General features: G+C 53.4%; 2 protein-coding genes across 6 annotated transcripts in view; one reads left to right on the top strand and one right to left on the bottom strand.

The window, feature by feature from the left end:
* Nucleotides 1-12,126, top strand: part of STPG1 (sperm tail PG-rich repeat containing 1) — a 64,920-nt gene extending 52,794 nt beyond the window's left edge. For 3 of the 4 annotated variants that reach the window (XM_070383080.1, XM_070383082.1, XM_005900715.2), the window contains 2 exons: nucleotides 6,455-6,645; nucleotides 8,689-12,125. In XM_070383080.1, coding sequence (XP_070239181.1) covers nucleotides 6,455-6,645; nucleotides 8,689-8,765 — 268 coding nt within the window. In that variant the 3' untranslated portion in view covers nucleotides 8,766-12,125. Of the gene's footprint in view, nucleotides 1-6,454; nucleotides 6,646-8,688 lie in introns of all 4 variants that reach the window. The other variant, XM_070383081.1, reaches the window with a different exon arrangement.
* A 93-nt stretch (nucleotides 12,127-12,219) lies between these two features.
* The window catches only part of GRHL3 (grainyhead like transcription factor 3), a 37,433-nt gene continuing 29,031 nt past the window's right edge, over nucleotides 12,220-20,621 (bottom strand). For both annotated transcript variants that reach the window (XM_005900716.2, XM_070383079.1), the window contains exons 15-16: nucleotides 18,831-18,895; nucleotides 12,220-14,539 (exon numbers count right to left, since the gene is read on the bottom strand). In XM_005900716.2, coding sequence (XP_005900778.1) covers nucleotides 14,425-14,539; nucleotides 18,831-18,895 — 180 coding nt within the window. In that variant the 3' untranslated portion in view covers nucleotides 12,220-14,424. The remainder of the gene's footprint in view (nucleotides 14,540-18,830; nucleotides 18,896-20,621) is intronic.

Below are 20,621 nucleotides of genomic sequence, written 5' to 3'. Positions count from 1 at the left end.
ACACATCACCAAGCATCTCTTTGCTATGGCCACGTTGCTGACTCAAAAGCTAAGAGGATGTCGCAGCTCCCAGGGGGTCTTTGGAGGAGGGGCGTCAGCTAGGGCTTCGTTTCTTCAGGTCTTCAGCATCTGTCACAGTGATGACTCAAGGGCTCAGGGTGAGTCAGGGTGAGGGCTTTTTGGAGATCAAAATAGTTCCTCCTAGGTGCTGCCTTCCAACTCACGCCAGCAAGCAGGTGAAACACCCACTGACATCTTTCTAACCCTTGATCTGTTTCCTGGAGTTTTTAAGCCACTGGTTTTGCTCAGACACGCTGTCCTGTCACAGCCAGAGCCGAAGAATCAAGCCCCATTGGCCCTGCTCCAATTTGGGTAATTACGCTGGACCCACCTAAAGTTCCCCTGGGATTTTCAATTAGATATGGGATGCTTCTTCCCAAGCGGCTGTAATCTGTCACCCGCTACCCTGTTAAACAGATACCACATTCCACCCTAGAGGCAATCGGCTGCCCTTTAATGAAGAGAAAAAATTGCCCCTTTATTCCTCCCGACCCTGGGAATCCCCGAGGCAGAGTGAATCTGTGCCTGGGAGTGTCCCGAGGGTCTCCGATGCCCTCCCCCAGTGACCTGCTGAGTCGTTCTGGGAGACATTCATTATTCTCAGGGTGATTTGCAAATAGCTCACACTGGAAGCTGCAAACACAACTTAATCCAGTTGTGCCCAACTCAGAGCCTTTGATAGATGTTTTCTTTCCACCGGGCAGAACCAGATTGGCTTTTATCACTTGGTGATGAGGCTCATAAAAGCCCTGGTCACAGTGCACTGTGGCTGCCCTGGGCTCGATCCAGTCTGCCCCCAGCGATTTGCCCAGCCCCACAGTGACACAGAAGGACCAGCCCGGATGACGGTAAAACTGTCAGGTGGGGTTCAGATGCCTGGGCTCCCCTGCTTGCTTCAACCCCCCTGCTTTTCTCTGCAGTCAGGCAAATGTTCTCAGGAATAGGGACCAGGGCCTCAGAGATGGATAAGACACCAGGCGTGCGTGCTAAGTCGCTTCAGTCGTGTCCAACTCTTTGTGACCCTGTGGACTGTAACCCGCCAGGCTCCTCTGTCCATGGGATTCTCCAGGCAAGGATGCTGGAGTGGGTTGGTGTGCCCTCCTCCAGGGGATCTCATAAGGCCCCGTCCCCTCTGATAGAGAGCTAGGAAAGTCAAAAGCACAGAAAAGCCAGTGTGTTTCTTGCAGAGAAGAATGGCTGCCATGTACTGAGGGGCCAGCCACACGGTGCTCAGAGCTTTCACGTTGCCTGGTGTTCTCCAGCTCCCCCACTGGTCAGGATGGTTACACAGAGTTCCCAGAGGATGCAGACTCACTCAGGCGGTGGAACAGAGAAGCCAGGTCTGACTCCAAAACCCATGCTCCTCTGGGGAGCCAGGGAAGGAAGGTGGGAAACGGAGAGGGAAGTGGCTGGGAGAGTTTCCCTGGAGGAGATGAGAAGCGAAGAGGAGGTCAGAGCTCCCAGGGAAAGGAGGTGCTCCCGGAAAAAGGACCAGCAGGGCAAGGCGTGGAATTGTTGGATGGTACTGTGCTGGGTGTTTCTGAGAGGCGACTGGGAGTTAGGTGGCTTTGAGAGGCCATGGGTAGGAGTTTTCCTGTCACTCCCATCAGGGTCTGTAAGGGGGATGGTCAGAAGCCCAAGCGAACAACCCAGAATTGACGGGCGGATGGAGGCTTGAAGGCAGTCCAGGGCCCCAGCCTCCGCCCCACTGTGCCCAGTCCTGGCTTGTCCCACTTCCAGGCTTTTGCACCTGCTCTTTCCTCTGTAGGAAATGCCCCCTTCTGAGGAGACACAAGAGACGCGGGTTCGATCCCTTGATTGGGAAGATCCCCTGGAGTAGGAAATGGCAACCCACCCCAGTGTTCTTGTCTGGCAAATCCCATGGACAGAGGAGCCTGGAGGGCTACAGGCCATGGAGTCACAAAGAGCCAGCCAGACACGGCTGAGTGTGCACACGCTGAGCATGGCTGTGTGTCCACACTTTCTACCCAAAGAAGCCCTGATGACTTTCCAGGGCAAATGTTAACTCTTCTAGGGGAGATTTCTGGATTCACCCAGTTGGAATCTATTCTAACATTTCATGTTTTAGAAAAATGATATGGTTTTTGCAGTAGTCATGTATGGATATGAGAGTTGGACTATAAGGAAAGTTGAGCAGGGAAGAATTGATGCTTTTGAACTGTGGTGTTGGAGAAGACTCTTGAGAGTCCCATGGACAGCAAGGAGATCCAACCAGTCCATCCTAAAGGAAATGTCCTAAATATTCATTGGAAGGACTGATACAGAAGTTCCAATACTCTGGCCACCTGATGTGAAGAACTGACTCATTGGAAAAGACCCTGATGCTGGGAAAGATTGAAGGCAGGAGGAGAAGGGGATGACAGAGGATGAGATGGTTGGATGGCATCACCGACTCGATGGACATGAGTTTGAGCAAGCTGCAAGAGTTGGTGTTGGACAGGGAGGCCTGGCATGCTGTGGTCCATGGGGCCTCAAAGAGTCGGACATGACTGAGCGACTGAACTGAACTGAACAGCACTCATTCATCTTTATAACAGCCCTGGGTGGCAGGTATTATTATCTACTGCTTTACAGATAAAGAAATTCAAGCTTAGGGAGGTTAAGAGACTTTTCTAAGGATGCATAGCTAGTGGATGGGGAGGCGGAGATTCAGACTCAAGCCTGTCTGAGTGCAGCCTGTCCTGCCTTGAGTCATCAGCAGTCGTGACTGTCACTAAGAGTGGAGCATTCAGGGTCTGTGCTTAGCCCACTACAGTCTGGACTCCCCACAGTGTTGGCACAGAGCCATATATGGGGCTGACACTCTCCAGAGATCCAAAAGTTGAGTTGGTGGGGTCAAGCCTCTCCTGGACAAGTGGATGGAGGGGTGGGTGAAGGACGGCTCTCACTCACTCTCAGCAAGAATCTGGTGAGAGACTGATCCCACCTGCCCAGCCACCTGCAGGCCATCGCTGGTCAGGAGGGTAGACACTTCAGTCTACTCAAAGAATTGGGCTCGGGTTGACCCAGACCCACGGGGTGACCTCATATGGCAGTTGGCCCATTCCAGCTCTAACTTCGAGGAATCATGATGCCAGTCACACACTCATCAAACTCCTGAAGGTGCTCAGAACAACTAGACTCCAGCTTTTATTTATAAGGCGAGAGTGGTGGATCACACTATATATTATCAGTTCTTCCATGCAAGCTGGAGGGAAAGAAAGGAGGCAATATATTTTTTTTTTTAGGCACATCTGTGATTTTTATTTTTCATAAATGTATATGCTATACAGGCAACTCCTAATATATAAAGATGTATATACTTCCCAAAAATGGCTAGTGGCATAGCCCAGCCTCAGGTTAGACCTGGTAGAAGTGGTTGGGCTAAGCTTTTCCCTCAAAATGAGCCCTGGGTGGTGTTGACATTAGTGAGCAAGGCTGGGATGTCACCTGGCCCTGTGGGAGGTGTGATCTGGGGGAAGTTCAAACTTTGTTAAGACTTTTATCTTCATCTTCAAACTTCATGGACTAATTTAGCTTCTTGCTATGGTTGTTTTCAGTTAATTTTTTTTTAACTTAATTTTGTACTGGGGTGCTGGGAGGGATTGGGGGCAGGAGGAGAAGGGGACGACAGAGGATGAGATGGCTGGATGGCATCACTGACTCGATGGGCGTGAGTCTGAGTGAACTCTGGGAATTGGTGATGGACAGGGAGGCCTGGCGTGCTGCGATTCATGGGGTTGCAAAGAGTCGGACACGACTGAGCGACTGAACTGAACTGAACTGAACTGATAGCCAATTCACAAACAATGTTGTGATAGCTTCAGGTGAACAGCAAAGGGACTCAGCCATATATATACACGTATCCATTCTCCCCCAAGCTCCAGGAGGCAATGTGTTTTTCCTCCTTTCCCCATGGCCACCTTTATTCTAAATACAAGCATCCAAGCCAGCTGTTCCTCCATCCCAAGATGTGAGCCTCAAGTAGGCTGCCCACAGCAGCCCTTCCACCCCCCGGCAATGGGAGTGTCCACCCTGCCTCAAGGTAACTCTAGCGAGGGGTCCCCTAACCTCACTTTCGGAGGCTCTGTTGTCCGTGTGGGATCCGGCGGCAGGCAGTGGTACTGCAGGGGATGGTAGTAATAACAATGACTCCTTTTACTGCGCTGTGCTAGGGTCCTGACATAGCTTCTCTCCAGTCTTCCGACCCCTTATAAGCGGGGAACAGAGAGGACCAGGGACTTGGCTGACTGGCGTTCCAACTCAGGCCTATGTGACTCCGAAAGTCAAAAACACCCCACTGCCAAGAGGCCCTCTGCACGTGGCAGGGCATCAAGACTTGGGTTGCAGAGCCGCATGACTCCCCACCCGCTCTGTCATATCAGGTGACTTACTTCCTCTCTCTGGGCCCCAACTTCTTTGGCAAAAGAAGGAGGTTGGATGAGACATCTCTAGGTCGCCTATAGTTCTCCGAGTCTGAGAACACCTCTCTTCAGAAGATGTTGGCCAAAGGGCACCGGAATTCCAGCGCTGGGGATCCCAGTCCCTCTTCTGTTTGGATGGGTTGACGTCAAGCTGGGGTGCATCTCCTGGGGCCATTCAGGGCTCTGAGAAACCTCTCCTACCTTTTGGTGAAAGACCTAAGGAGAAGTTCCAGATACGAGGTGGGAGTGAGCAGCCCTTCTATGGCATGGCTGGGGGAGTAGAGGGATCCTCACTGTAATCTCAGGATTCCTGGGCAACCCAGTGGACCTCTTTGGGTTTTTTATTTTGTTTTTTTTCCCACCTGTGCTCATTACCTGAGTGCTTTTCTCTTTTTATTATTTTCTTTTTATTTATTGGCTCTTTAGCTGTGGACTGTCTAGTTGTGGCACATGGGCTTCGGAACGCCTGGGCTGAGTTGCCCTGTGGCATGTGGGATCTTAGTTCCCCAGGGAGGGGTCGAACCACATCCCCTGCCCCAGTGGGACTTTTTGAATCAAGGCCCAAAGGGAGGTCACAGCTTAGAGGTTGTCATGTCCAACCCCTCATTTTACAGATGGGGAGACTCAGTCTCAGAGTGAATTAGAGTGAGGGTTCGGGTACAGGTTCCATCTCTCTTTAATTTATTCTCTCAATAACAGGCTTTACAAGACTCCCTTTCCTGAAGGAGGGGGAGACAGAACTAAAAACAACTGAAATCTCAATTGTTGGTGATTGTTATCCAGAGGTCTCTTGATTTCCAACCCAGTATTTTTCCACTCCTACCTCCTGCCTTGCCAGAAAAATATCGAATATGTTTGTGAAACATCAATGCTAGGGCAACCTCTAATCTTGGGAAGGCAAACCCTTGGAATTCCGGGCGCCTGTCCCGTTTCCTGGCCATGTAGGTGTCACAAGTGGTTTACTGATGTTCTTCCCATTAAGCCCAAGTGAGGCCTTAGTTCTTTTTTTGTTTTTTCCTATTAAAATATTAGTTTATTTCATGTCTTTGCTGTGCCCAGCAAATTATGTCGGTTATTTTTAATCCCACTTAGAAACGTTTACATTTATTTTAGAAGGATAAGTGAAACCAACCCCAGCAGGGCTTGTCCGTAGCAGTTTATATCTCCAGTAAATCTGCTTTTGTTCTGATCAAATGTGTTTTTAGAATTTTTAGCACTAGGGTAAAAGTCCCTTTAAAAATTAGATGGTGAATTGAAAGACCAATAAAGCTGTTAGTCTTAAAATATACGTGCTCTTTGGCACTTCTTGTTTCTTACTGTAGGAATGGGTGAGGGAAGGAAGCGTGAAGTTGGAGCAATTTAAAAGCGGTTTCCAGAAAACTCGCTCTCGTTTAAAAAGTATGTTCCTTGAATGTGCACTGTGCGTCCACGCTGTACTTTTTTCACGTTTCAGTTTGGCCTTAAAGTGAAGGGCTGAAGCAAGGCCTAGGGCGTGTGATTTAGAAGGAAAAGTTAATCCCTCCCTCAGCCAGCTGTGTAACCGAAGGGAAGCTTTCTCAGTTCCTTACTCTGAGCTCCAGCCAGGCACGATCACGTGATCAGAGCTGGCCCATGGCTTTGATGCTGTCTGCCTTTCCGATCAGCTCGATGACATCGGCCATCCTCAGCAGCACTGTGTACCAAGCTCTTGCTCTGTGCTGGGCCCTGTCCTGACCACCATGTGTTAAGGGCGTCATCTCCTTTAACCCTGACAACAAGCCTATGGGATAGGTCCTGTTGCGATCGCCCTTGTGCAGGCGAGGAGACTGAAGTCCAGGGTCCCCAGACCACTGGCGGTGGAGCTGGAAGCAGAAACCGGTCTCCTATGCAGCATCCAGGCCTCTCGCAGACGGCTCAGCGCTACAGCTAAAACCTGCCACTTCCCTCATAGATTGACTTAGTGACATCTTCCCGATTTGTCTTTTCTAAAGGAGAAACCCCATCCTGAACTTCTCTGCCCAGCCTTTGCCTCTGCCCCCGAAGCCACCTCTGCCAGGCCCCGGGCAATACGAGATCGTGGACTACACGGGGCCGCGCAAGCACTTCATCTCCAGTGCGTCTTTCGTGTCCAACACCGGGCGGTGGACAGCGGGGCCGTCCCAGCCAGGCCTGCCCAGCCCAGGTCAGAGGACTGCCTTCAATGATTGTAAAAACTAAATCTGGAATTGTTTGTCATTCCTGGGCCATCAAATGCCACTGATTTATAGGCTGTTTGCCAAACACTTTACAGGGGTTAGAGTGGATAGAGAAGACGAGAAGACTTTTCAGCTTACACTTTTAGAGTATGAAAGGTTTTTTTTTTTTTTTTTTAAGGTGAAAGGGCTCTTATTGATGATCCAGGCCAAGGATTTGTAACTGAGAACTGTGAACATTCAGGGGCTTCCCTGGTGGCTCAGTGGTAAAGAATCTGCCTGCCAATGCAGGAGATGCAGGTTCGATCCCTAGGTTGGGAAGATCCCTTGGAGAAGGAAGTGGCAACCCAGTCCAGTATTCTTGCCTGGGAAATCCAATGGACAGAGCACCTGGTGGGCTATAGTCCATGGGGTCGCGAGAGTTGGACACAACTCAGTGACTAAACAACCACAACAGGAATGTTCAAGAGGCACAAAGGTGGGCTGTAGTGGGTCTGTGACTTGAAACTGTCTGCAGATTTGGAGCACACAGACATTATTTTCTGGGGGAAAGAGCCACAGCTTTTGTCTAAAAAGTTCACATTCTTAAAAATGTTTAAGCTGTGGTTCTAATCTGACGAGGTCACTTCCCAGATGGGGAGGGCCCAGAGAGCAAGTGTCACAGCCCGAGGAGGAGAAGCGGCAAGGCTGAGACCCAGACTCTCTTCCCTCGATGCCTTGTCTGTCTTGAAATAAACCAGGGCTCCACCTGAGCAGCTCTTTCAAGCCACCTAGTTCCGCTCCCTCTTACAGGTGAGCTTGAGTGGTGGGACCCTGTTACCCTCCCCACCAAGATCTGCCTGAGAGCTGACAGCCGGGGGACTTGCTCCAGCGGGTGGTCTGCACTGCCCCCCCTCACCTACCTGTAGTTCTCAGTGGAGCTCTTTAGCCATTTACGGCCCCCACGATGGCAGAGTTGATGGCATTGGGGACTGACAAGCGGGCTGGTGGGCAGGACTTCGGGGACTGCCAGGCCTGCGAAAGTCAGTCTTTCAATGAGTATCTCTGAGGCTCCCACCCTAGGGAGGAAAAGATGACTTAAGTCCAGTGCCAGCCCCCAAAAGCATCCCCATCCCTCCACATACACAGGTGAGTAAAATGTAAGGTAGACTGGACAGGGAGAATGTCATTCCCATGGCTTTGTTCCTGGAAATATAGTGATAATCAAGCCAGTAAGACGGCAGAGGTTCGGCCTTGGGCTCATTTGGCCAGTCCAGGCAGAACTCAGCTTAGTTCGGCAAGTGTACTAAGGTGCAGTGAGAGTGGTGAGCGGGAGGACCCCGGGCACAGCAGGCTCCTGGTCTGCCCCTGTTTGGCCCGGTCCTCTAGGAGCTTTCTCTGAGCACCTTCTCCATGCCGGTGCCTGGAGTGCAGCTGCAGGCTGGTTCCTGCTGCTGTGTTCCCCTAGGCCAAGGTGGGCTTCCCTGAGGGCCCCCCCAGCCTAAGCACTTGCAAACATCTGCCTTCTTGGCTTCCGGTGTATGCAGACCTTCCTAGACAGCCATGGAAGCTTCCCGTCAGCGGCTCCCTCATGAACCAAATCTGCATCAGTGTAAGAGTTTCCAGTCACCCCAGGCTGTGGTTCCCAAGCCCTGAGTGATCCTGGCTGCTATTGTCATGGCTTTCAGAGTTTTTTTTTTTTTTTTTAAATTTCTGAACTAAATCAAAGCAAAACCCCATTAAGCTGACCCTCAGCTTCTTTAAGACTATTGCTATCCTCATTCCCCAGCCCCCCTCAAATTTTATACAACTCCTTTGCAAATTTTCTTCTGTTAAAGAAGTTAGTGAGTTGAAGAAGGTGGGAAACCAGAGTTTGAGTCCCACCCGGGCCAGTTTCAGAGCCCAACGACCTTGGGCCAGTCCCTACTTCCCTGACTCCCCACGATGCCAGATGCGGGGGGCCTGATCAGGGGGTCCCGCCCTCTCTGATGCCAAGTGTTAGGGTCTTGAGGACTGGCCTTTTCTTTCTCAACGCTCTCTCTTTCTCCCCACAGCCACGTACAGGCCGGAATTCCCTGGCAAGCAGTCCTTTCTCTACAATGAGGACAACAAATGGATCCCAGTGTTGTAGTCACCGCATTCGAGCTCAAGGAGACCCCCGGCCACCCACCCAGGCACCCCAGGGGGGCAGCAGGGAGTGCCCATCTCGTGTGTGTACGCCAGCCGATGGCACGGGGCGGCCTCGCCCCCTCCCCTCACCCCTGGCCTGCTTTTGCAACCAGACTCCATGCTTGTCCATGTCCTGAGCCGCCCCCTGGAGCGTGGAGACCCCCCCCACCCCGCCCCGACCCTGCACTGAGCCCCGTGGATTCCTGAGCAGAAGCGAGAGGTGGACAGAGCCCCCACTCTGTCGCTTTACCCCTCGCACCTGTCCAGGCCGGCTCTGCACACCTCCCCGCTCAGTCTCCAGCATCTCGCAAAGCTCGGCCTCCAAGAGGAGGCCGCCGCCAGCCGATGCCCCATCCCGAAGCCTGATGATGAGCCAGGGCCCTGGGGCCGTGGCCCCGGCACCCTCCCATCCTTTGGCCTTTGACCTCCACATCCCTCCCGGAATACTAGGGGCCAGGAAGGCCCAGAGGCACAGTGACAGGGACCTGGAGGGGTTGCCTGGCCCTTGCCCCCCAGCTCAGGCCTCGTGTCTCACCTCAGGAAGAGCGTGGCAGCATCGCTGTGGTCTCGTGAGCTCATCACCCACCCTCAGGGGAGGCCAACCCGTCCGCTTATCGGCTCTGTGCTCAAGGGGCAGGTGCAGGCAGGAGCCTCGGGGGCCAGAGTCCCGGGCACAGATGTTCTGAGGGGTGCCTGTAGGTTCTTTCACCCGGCTTTCCCCTTCCCTGGCCCAGTCTCTGTCCCCCTCACCTCCGGCTCAAGTTGAATATGACCTTGACTGAACCTTTTCGGGCCTGCCAAGTCAGTCGCCCTTGGCAAGGAAAAGGGATTCTCAAGGAACCCAGAGGAGCTAGAGTTAACCACACAGCCCTCCTTCCCTAGCCACCCGCATGGCTTTGACTTGTAAGTGGAAGCCTCCTTTGCCCTCTCCTATACCTCCCTGTGCCCCCGCTTGCCCTTGACTCTCTCCTTAGACTTTGCTCCATGACTTTTAGCTCGGAACTGGCCACTGACTGTTTCTCCTTTCAGGGAAGGGCTGCTGAGGAAGAGGGCAGGAGGAGGATGGAACAGCGTGTCCAATTAAACCGAGTTCTCATTTCTCACAAAAGCTGGCCTTGCTGTAAGCCTCAGGTTCTTGGCAAGCAGCCCACTGCTCTGGGTGACCAGGAGGCAGTCTGGAGTGTGGCCCCAGGAGCGTCCAGGGTCTGGACCTGAAGGCAGACACCTTGTGCTGCATCCGCTCTGACCCTAGCTTCTCCTAGGGGTCAGGTTGGAGCAGAATTTGGAGGCTTAAGGTCAAGCACTTCCAGGGCTGGGTGGGCAAGGCAGGGAGCGAAACAGGTGAGGCGAGAGGAGGTCCGGGAGCTGAGCCCGGTGTCCCTCTAAAGGCCTGCTACGTATCACCAGATCTGCAGATTCTTCAAGAGAACCTGTGAAATTTTAAAACCTGAAACTTCTCGATTGGAGATGTTAACAACCTTATTTCAATTAAAAATTTTTTATTCAGGCTAAAAAGGAAACTCTTCTGCAGTCATCAGCTGTCCACTTGGGCACTAGGAATTCTGGAAGACCCCAAAGGCTGACACTTGAAGCCACACCTTTCTTTGACTCTTGACAATACCGCCGGACCTGAAGGCCTTGACTTTTAGGTCCCTCCGACCCCAGTGGACCTTAGCTGGTCCCTGGGCTGGAAGCCACCAGGCCTGGGGTCCCTGAGGCTGAAGAAGACAGGCTGCTCCCCTCGGGGACACCTGGGCCACACACTGGGTGCAGATGAGGACTGTCTCTGTAGAAACTCCTTCCAGTGGGATGAGGAAGGCGGACACCCTGGGAGGAGAGTGGCAGGGCCACCGTCAGGGCTGCTCTTGGCCAGGCAGAATCTGTGTTCCATAGAAGACAGGGCTGGAGCTGAGACCCTGAGCTCTGAGGGTGTGTCTGGGTGGTACCCGGCCTCTCTGAAGATTTCGTAGGCTGCTCACGGCTCCGTCCAGCCCCAGGGTCCCCAGGCCCCAGCTGTATGGTAGGATCACTTTGGGAGCTATTCAAGAGTCATATCGCCCAGGCCTGAGCCTCACAGTTCTGATTTAACTGACTTGAGGTAGGGTTTGGGCTGTGGTATCTTTGTGAAAGTTATTGGTGTGATTACAAAGAGTCTAGTTAGGGTTAGGATACACTGATATTTTAATAAAGTATTTTCCAAATTTTAATGTGCATGCAAATCACTTGGAAATCTTATTCCAAGACTCTATAGACCTGGGTGGGGCTCGAGAGCCTACATATCTTTTCTTAAATTGATATATGATTGAAATAAAACATTGTATTAGTTTTAGGTGTGTTTTGAACCAGCTGCCAGGTGATGCGGATGCTGCTGGTCCTTGGACCGCACTTAAAAGTAGCAAAGGCCTAGTGCTGTGCTGAGTCCTCAGTCGTGTCTGACTCTTTGCAGCCCCGTGGACTGTAGCCCACCAGGCTCCTCTGTCCGTGGGATTCCCCAGGCAGGAATACTGGAGTGGGTTGCCATGCCCTCCTCCAGGGGGTCTTCCCCACCCAGGGATCAAACCCAGGTCTCCCGCATTGCAGACGGGTTCTTTACCGACTGAGCCCCTGGGGAAGCCCAAAGTTTCCATGAATATACTCAACTGTTGAACTCTTCATCTGGGCCTCCACGCGTTCATCTATCTGCCTGTCAGCTTACTTGTCCTCCCCTCCCTCCCTCCCTCCTTCCCCTCATCTCCTCACTACTCCGTCATCCCCTGTCTCCTGAGGTCCTCATCCATCCCTTTCTCCGCTTGCTCACTCATTATCTACCACGCGAAGCTCCCCACAGGCAGAGGATGACATCTCTATCAGCCACCAGCCGGCTTTATACAGTGGCCCCTCTTTGGAGAGGACTTGCCTTCACCCTCTTGCCTTTTCCACTCTGAAGGAAAGGCAAGCCCCGAACGGCCGCTGTCAGGCTCAGGAGCTTCCCTTTGCTCCCTGATGTTCTCGGAGGGCAGGGCAGCATTTCCTCAAGGCTTCCAGGGTTCTCTTTCTTTGAGTTCCCAACAGCCTTCCTAAGGCACTGACTGCCTTGTCTCTCCATGTGGAGGGGTGAGCAGTGGGCCTCAGAGGCTTTGCTGGAGGCTGTGAGTGGAGGGTGTATATGGGGAGCCCCAGGACTCACTCCTGAGCTCGGCAGCAGGCTGTGCCCTGGTCCCCATGGTTCCCTGTGTGCCTGAGTCCCCTTCCAGACCCTGTCAAATTTCAGAGGTGGCGAGGTCTGTATAAGCACTGATACTACAATGTGCGCACAAGGCCGGGGTAACCACTGCTCTAAACCTCTCTAAAGCAGTGGTTCTCAACCTTGAGTGCATGTTGTAGTAACGGCGGCGGCGGGGGTGGGGCTGGGGGGGCGGTGCTTTAAAGGTACCGAGGTCTGGCCCCAATCCCGGAAAATCTGATATAGTTGCTGTAGGGTGCGATCCGGGCAGCAGGGATAAAAGCTGCCGGGGTGATGAATTCCAAGGTGCAGTCAGGGTCGAGAAGACCACCTTCCTGCTTCCAGTGGTTCCGGAAGGAAAGGAACAGATGCTGAGCGCCTCTGGCCTGCCTGTCAGCGTGCTGACACTCCACACACACTGCACTTTCACCCTCACGGTGATGTCGCGGCAGCAGCGAGGCCTGGAGTGGGCTGAGCAGTCTGGGAGCTTCACGGGGTCCCTACCAGTGCTAGGGAAGCAATGCTGGAGTCTGAGGCCAAAGGAAAACATCTGCAATACTGACACTCCCTTCAAAGTTTTGATATTTTGTCTCTTTTTTTTTTGCCTTAAGTTCAAAAAGCATTGCATTGGACAATGATGTAGCTTGATTACTGAGCTCTCTGGGTAGGGCTGGGCCTCCCTGGCCTGACCTGAGTCCTGGCCCCAGGGCAATGGGAATTAGGACTCTGGATTGGCTGTCAGAGCTGGAAGGCCCTTGGAGAGACATCCATGGTTTTCAAACTTGTTTAGTTCAGACAGAAGTTAATATGAGAAATCTATCATGCACATGAAGAAAAGCAGAGCAGCTATGAATGAAGTCTGGGGAGGACACCCAAGGACTGCCTGCTGTCCCATGCCCCACATTGTGGGGGGTTTGAGACCCACCAGTGAGCCCCAGGGCTCTAAAGATGACAGCTACCTGATGATTCAGGTAGAACATGCCTGTCGTTCTACAGCCAAAGAAGTTGAGGACTAGAGGCGGAGTGTGTGGGTAAGCCAGAAGGAAGGAAAGGAAGGAAGGAAGGGCGGGAGGAAGGAAGGATGATTTGTCCCATTCTCCAGGGAAAATGAAGACCGATTTGTAGCCCCTGTCAAGTCCTGGGGTGTAAACACTCTCTCCTGCATACTGACGTCACTGACCTCAGAGCTGGGGGGAGCTCACGATTGAGTCTGTGAGCAGGTAGGAGCCAGCTCCAGGAAAAGCGAGTTGGTGGAGAGCTTGGGTTCATGACTCTCTGTCCTGGGCTCTGTCTGCTGCCCCGCTGTGAGGTCCTCAGCGAGGGCATCCTAGGCCTCTTTCACCTCCAGAGTCAGTGACCCTGAGGTGGTAACGTCCGCCTGTGGGGCCAGACAGGACAGGCCTCACAGGGCCCATGCTGGGAATCAGGACCCATGGCCTTGCAGGGGGGCACCTCTGGTTCACCGGGACCCAGCATTGACCACCATCCTTCAAGTCCGAGGAAACTGCTCACAGGATAGAGGAGGAGAGAGTCCCTGTTTCCTTTCACCCTTTCCTTCTGGAAGACTCTCACAAGAGGAGCCAGTGTGACATTTGAAGTAATACATATGGAGAATTTTATTACTAAATAGCATATGAGTATACAAAATGCATAACTGAATAACAGCTAAAAAAATAATCCAAGAAATGTGAAATACACATTTTTTGAAATGATAAAAATGTATCCATGAAAAATATAAAATGTTGCTTATATATACAATATATACTTATATATATATATAACATAAGTGAAAACTGTAAATAAGAAATGTATGCAACAGTGAGTGGGATTGGAGGTTGTTCCACACAGGGGCCACTTTGCTCCAGTCAGTCAGCTCTGATTTCCAACCCGTGTTGAGGAAGTGAAGTCTATGTGGAGAGTCTGTCCACTACACTGTCTTTTTAAAAGTCATTTGCACTGGAAAATCAAGTGTTTGACAGTTAACTCAGTGGCCAAAAGGGTGAGAAGTCATTGGTCTGAAGTTGACTGGAAGAGTCAAGAATGAGTCCAAGGGTCAAGTCTGCTTGGGGAGACAGGGCTGGTGTCTCCAACCTGCACGGGCAGCCTGAGGGAGACGGGCTGGGGAGAAGGTCTGAGGAGGAGCACACAGGCCGCTGGGCTGGTTAATGGACACGGCGTCGTCTGGCTGGACGCGCAGAGGGTAGATTCAAGCACGACGTGGCGCTTCAGATCAGGACACCTCCCGGGGCACCTCCGGGCCTTGATGTCTGTGGGTCGAGGGCCTCTTCACTCAGGGAAGACGTTCAAGTAGCGGTGCTGGGGCCTGAGGAGAGGTCGTGCGTGGCTCGGGGCCCCTCCCAGCTGGCTCCGCGCCCCCGGAGCCCACGTCAAGAGGCCTGTGGATGTGGACACTCAGGCCTCACAGCTCCTTAAGGATGATCTGAATCTTGCCGTCGAGCTCCCCCATGTCCAGCAGGAAGGCGACGTGGTTGCTGTAATGCCGGATGATGTTGTTGTCCATGTTGACCAGGATTCTGGGAGAGGAGAGGAGAGGCGGGCTTAGAGGGTGAAAGGCCTCTTCCCTGACAGCGCCTCTGAGTGAAAGGTGACAGACATGGTGACCACCTGTGGGGGCCCCAGCACTTCCGGCGCCTCTTGGACTTGCTCTCCGACCTCAAAACAGCCCTCACGGGGGGCATTCACTGCCCCTCTTTACTGGAGGGGACACAATTCCCCAGGGGACGAGCCCAACTCAAACTCGGACCTGCGGGCGGCCACCCCCTGCCTACTGCACCAGACTGCCTCTCTTCACGTGTCCACACGCACTGTATGTGAGCAAATAACACACAGATGTGGGGAAGACGGAGCGCTCCTAGTTACCAGGCCAGGCTGTGCACTTGGATGTGGAGTGTGAGCTCAAGTGCAGGTGGGCCCATGAGGGGTGGGTTCAACAGGAGGCTGTGACATGTCGCCCTGGGGTGCCTGCCTGATCCCCAAGCCAGTGCCACAAGGGGCCCCCCAGTTCCACCCCCGGAAGCTGACATCTCAGGGATGCCATCGTGGATTTGAGGGGCATGGCCCTCTCCCCCTCACATTCTTCAGACAAGGACCTGGGCCGACCTGAGAGGGACAGAGCCTCTGGGGCTGTGGCCCTCTGCCAGGGTCAAGGCCACAGTGTAGCCAAGGGCATCCCTCTGGGAGCCGTCTCCCCTGTGAAGGATCCGCCAGGCTGTGACCTGACCTGTGCAAGGCAGCTTCCTTTTTGTGATGGGGGTGGGTGTTTCCCCTCATTCACTTCACCAGCATCTGCTGAGGTCTTGCCAAGTACAAGGCCTTGTTCCAAACACAGAGATCCCTCTAGAAGTTTCAAATCTAGCAGGGCCTGGGAGAATGAATCCTGATAATCGTATTACTCCAGTTCACAGATGGGGAAGCTGAGCACTCATTTGCCTGGTGTCGCACAGCTAAGAAATGGCAGAACTGGAATCTGGACTTTTGTCTCATTCCACTGTGTCGTTTTTTTTAAGAAAAATAACAAAACCCTACAAATACAAGCTAGGAAGGGGCATATAAAAGGAAGGTAAAATCCAGGGCTGGGGGAGAGTTCAAGATCAGGCGAGATGATCTGCGTTGGGCAGGAGTGGGGCTGAGACGCCCATGCTCCTCCTCCTGGCAGTAGCCAGCTGTCTGCTTCCCAGGGATCCCAGGAGAGGCGTGACCTTGTCCTCCCTGAATCCCCTGGATCAGGAGAGGCAATGGAGACAGGGAAGCTGAAGCCTGTGGCCTGTGTCCAGCTGTTTCTACAGCAGCTTTGAGCAGCTGCTGCTCTCTGGAAGGAGGTCTGGGCTCAGGCTCCAAGGCCTGGGTGCTGACTGCCAGCATCTAATTCTAAGATCTGGCTTCCTTGGGTCCTGAGTGCAGTGCCTTCACTTCACAGAGGGATTGTGGTCTGGAGGATGCAGGCGGCAGACAGACCAGAGGGGACCAGGGGCTGGAAGTGTGAGCACTCTGTCAGCGTCGGGGCTTTTTGTTAGCTTCTGATGGTGGCATTTATCGAGTGCTTCTAGGCGCCGGGCACTGGCCAAGGGCCCTGTGTGCACCCACCTCTCAGGCAGGGCCTCCCAGCAGGCCCAGAGCGCACTCCCGCACACAAGGGATCCCAGACAGGCCCCCAGACCTCTTCCCCTTGGGGGTCAGTGACAGCCGGGCCCTAGAGGCAGGGACTTGTCTCAGAATGTGGGCTTCCTGTCACTTGCCAGCTTCAGGCTGTCTTCTGTCCTGGTTCACAGAGAACCCCTGGCCAGCTGCCAGCAAAAACAAGGTAATTGTTAATCTTTCAAGCACTCAGTGGTGCCTGTAAAGCTGATGGTATCTACCGTTGTCCAAAGGACTTTCTGGAAGGTTCTATGAAAATAAAAGAGGCCAGTGATGGCAATAGCCTGCTCCAAAGATGAGGGAGGCAGCTAATGAGCCTGGCCTCTGCTCTCCTGACAGACTTTTTGGGGGAGTCTTCTCATTTAGGCATCTCAGACAATCCTAGGCCTGGGGTTTTCATGGTTGGGGCATGTATGGGGTGTGGGTGCTTCTGAAGGGCCACTGGGTGATGCCCTGAGCTATGGGGCTGGGAAAATAAATCCGCTGGCCTGGCCACAAGCTTTATTTGCACGTTGCTTAGCGGTTAGAGGAACACGCAGGAGGCAAGATAAAATAGTGGGTGCATGCATGGGTTTTAGACAGGCCAGGATTCCTGCCAGGTACTCACTCTATCACCCAGGGACTCCTCTGAAGCCGTTTCCTCATTTGTAGAAACAGCAAATTCTAAGGGTCAATGAGACAAGGCTTGGGGTTCCTTAACCCAGTGCCTTGGAGAAGGCAATGGTACCCCACTCCAGTACTCTTGCCTGGAGAACCCCAGGGACGGAGGAGCCTGGTGGGCTGCAATCCATGGGGTTTCGAAGAGTCGGACACGACTGAGTGACTTCACTTTCACTTTTCATTTTCATGCATTGGAGAAGGAAATGGCAACCCACTTCAGCGTTCTTGCCTGGAGAATCCCAGGGACGGGGGAGCCTGGTGGGCTGCCGTCTACGAGGTTGCACAGAGTCGGCCCCAGTGCCTGGCAAGCAGGAAGTGCTCCACAAGTGGGAGCTACTGTAATTATGGTTGACACGTCTGGCTGGGGCTTAAGGGAAAGGCTATGCAACTCGGCCACTGGGGCTGTGGGGCATCTCTGTGTGTGTACCCCCCAGCCTGAACCGGAAGAAAGGCATTTCCCAGCCCATCCACCCAGCCTGAAGTGGGATCTGGAAGAGAGGCCAGTGGCGGCAGGTGGGGTGGCAGCCAGGGGGCGTGGGCACTGGCACCAAAGGGGAAAGGGCTGGGCCTGTCTGGGCACAGCAGAGCCTGCCCTCCGCAATGAGGTGGATTCTGCTCCGGAGAGCGTGTGAGCTCCAGTTCCCAGTTTGAAACCGAAACTCGGAAGGAAAAAAAAACACACACACAAAGAACCCTAGACACACATACAACCAAAACCAAAGGATCCTTTCCCAGGGGCTGCAGGGCTGCCCACCTCCCCCCGCCCCAGCCGTTCTCTGGGAGGGAGGCTGGGTGGGAGCCAAAGGGGAGGGGATGGTGGGGGGTGGGCGCGGAATGAGGGAAGGAAGGAGGTGGCCCCCGGGCCGACTGGATTGGGGCCTCAGCTTGAGTACAAAACCTGCCTCAGTTTGCAGTCCTCCAAAAGGAGAGCCACAGACAAGCGCCATGGGGCAAAGCCTGAGCACCTTCCAGGGACAGCCAGGAAGAGTAGCAGAAATGAGCCATAGGGTGTCCGGAGCTGTGGGTGAGGATGGGGGAGCTGGTTCCCAGGGCCCTGGTCCGGGGGCCTCTCAGCAGGGAGTGGCAGTCGCTGTTTCTCACCACACAGGGGTTCCCTTGCTGGGCTGGCAAAATGACTGAGGCAGCAAGGGCTGCAGAGGCCAGGTTCACCGGCTCCGAAGCTGAGTGGAAGCCTCGGAAGGTGGTCACCATGTGGACCTCCAACTCCACCCCCTTAAACCACCCCTGCTGAGGAGGGATCTCCTGGGCAGAGAGCAGGGCTACCGTGATCCCTAGCCCTAATGCCCCGGAGCCCATGGGACATGGCAGGCATTGCCTGGCCTCCCTGAAAGGTACAGCTTCATCCACACTTGCAGGTGGAGGAAGCCTGTGGAGCCTCCCTGGCTGGGTGCCCTGAACACGAAGTCCAGTCACAGCTCCTGTCCCAGACTCGTCGCCTGCATCTCCTTCCTGGGAGCAGCTCTGCTGGGCCGCCCGCCTCTGTGCCTTTATCCACCGCTCCTGCCCTCTCTACGCCGCTTGGCACCTCCAAGCCTCAATTCTCTGTCTGTGAAAAATGTGGAATGGTATCTACCTCATGGTGTGGCTGCGAGGGTGAAATGAGAGAAACAACCCAGAATCTGGCACACGGCGGGCAGGTGGTCAAGTGAATGACAGCCACAATCATCATCACCATCATGGTCAAATGCCTGGGTTGCTGACACCCTGCGCTGCCCTCTCTACTGTCTCCCACTCCTCTCCTTCCCAACAGTGACCAGAGTCTGGTCTCTGCAGGAGGCCTCGGCCTGACTGCCAAGGTTCTCCACCCCAACTCCACCTCGCCTCTACCTCTCCGCAAAGCCAAGTACAAGCACAGCTCAACCCTGAGCCGCAGGCCTCTGCCAGGCAGAGTGGACCTTCTGGGAGCTCCCTGACCCAACGCTTTAGAGGGAAAGGCGCAGGGTCGGGGGAGGGGGGTGGTGCGGAGCTAGAGCTGTGCTGGGCACTTACCCTCGCTTGCATTTCTTGTAGACTTTGTAAATATTCTCTTCAGGGAACCCATACTTCTCAGAGATCTGGAAGAGAAAGGCAGGAGATTCAATGTCTGCTGCCAAAAACTAAATTTACAGCAGTCTTTTACATGATGGCTTTTAATTTCCCGATCATAAAATATATACCCAGATTGTAGAAAAATACAATGAAGAAAATGATAATCATCCATAATCCTGTGCCCCAGAGATAAACACTACTAGTATCTGAGTGTATTCCTTCCTGCCTTTTGGTCATGTGTACAGGTATTTTTATATCTCGCATAGACAGCTTTACTTATAATTGTATATTATAAGTTTTCCCACATCACAACAAACTGTTGACAAATAGCATAATTAGTGCTTGCAAACTATCCCAAAGGGCATCCACCATTTCCCCTCAATCCTTGCCATGGTCAGACATCCAGATTGTTCCAGCGCTGAGGGCTCCCTACTCACCGGCGGGCTGACCAGTTGTGCAAACCAATCCTGGAGGTGGAAATAGGCCTAGCTCCTAGTGTCACTGAAAGAATTAAATGAACCGGTCTGCGTATAACACTTAGGACAGCTCCTCTATGTACTAAATAGATGTCAGTACTTGATAAATGGTCATTATTATTTCAGAAGTGGAGTCATGAGGATGCTGTGGTCTTGCTGTGAGGGGTGAGGAGGTGACCCACTTACCCTTCCTAGCAGGAATTATTTACCCCATTTGATGGGTGAGGATGCTGAGCTTGGAGAAGATAAGGTGTGTGCCCAAGGCCTAGCCTGGAGCCCAGCTTTCCTGCCCCCATCACATCCCAGCACATTGGAGCTTAGTCCACCAGAGAGGACACTGCAGCTCAGAGGCCTCAGCAGCCTGGCTGAGCTCACCCAGCCAATCGGCCCTGTGTCCCCGGGCCTCTGACGCTTCCTGTGGGGCAGACAAAACTGGTCTGGTCCTAGCTCCACCACCTGGGGTTGCAGAACTCTGAACAAGTCCCTAACTTCGCTGAGCCTCAGTTTCCTCCTTTGTAAAATGGGTCATGATGGGAATGTACACACGGGTGCTTCTGAACAGGAACTGAGACGGTTAGGTCAAGGTCTCAGCCCAGCGCCATCCCTGGGGTGAGTGAGGTCAGATGGCGCTGGTTAGGACCGCTGGCTTCCATGGAGCCGCCGGGAAGCGCAGGCCAGAGGCTCGAGGCTCAGGTCCTCCTCTCTGGGCCTTTCCTCTCTTCCCTAAAGAAGAGGAGCCGATTCGGCTCCTCAGCTGGTCTCTGCCCTGACAGAGGTTGCTCCAGGCAAGAAAAGTTCTCAGACTACTTACTGTAATGGCAATGTGGCTAGACGCTCTCAGGAAGGTCTTGAGTCAGTCTAAGCAAGAATTTAGGAACTTTCCAACTATATATTGTACAGCCAATTGCTTTGTCTGGCTGCCCCACAGGCAATGAGCCCCCTCATCCTTGACGCATACAGTCAGGAGTGGGCATCCGCTTGGCAGAGTTACTGAGGACAGAGTCTGGGCACTGGGTGGGGAGCTGACCCCTTAAGGTACCGTCCAACCCAAAGCTCTGGGGTCTCTATATATTCTAGTGGCGTTAATGGCCTCTTGTGAGCCCAGCTTCCTGGGCCTGGTGCCAAGCCGGGCTGACGCAGTGTGAAGAGACGAGGGTAACACAGCAGAGTGGAGAGAGCTCGAGTTTGGAGCCTCAGCTCTGTCACTGCTAGTAACCTTGGCACGTCACCTGACCTCTGGGAGACTATTTCCTTACGGGAAATGAGGAGATCGTTA

Source organism: Bos mutus, chromosome 2, assembly GCF_027580195.1.
Source record: "Bos mutus isolate GX-2022 chromosome 2, NWIPB_WYAK_1.1, whole genome shotgun sequence".
Lineage (NCBI taxonomy): Eukaryota > Metazoa > Chordata > Mammalia > Artiodactyla > Bovidae > Bos > Bos mutus.
This window is presented reverse-complemented; position numbering and strand designations above follow the sequence as displayed.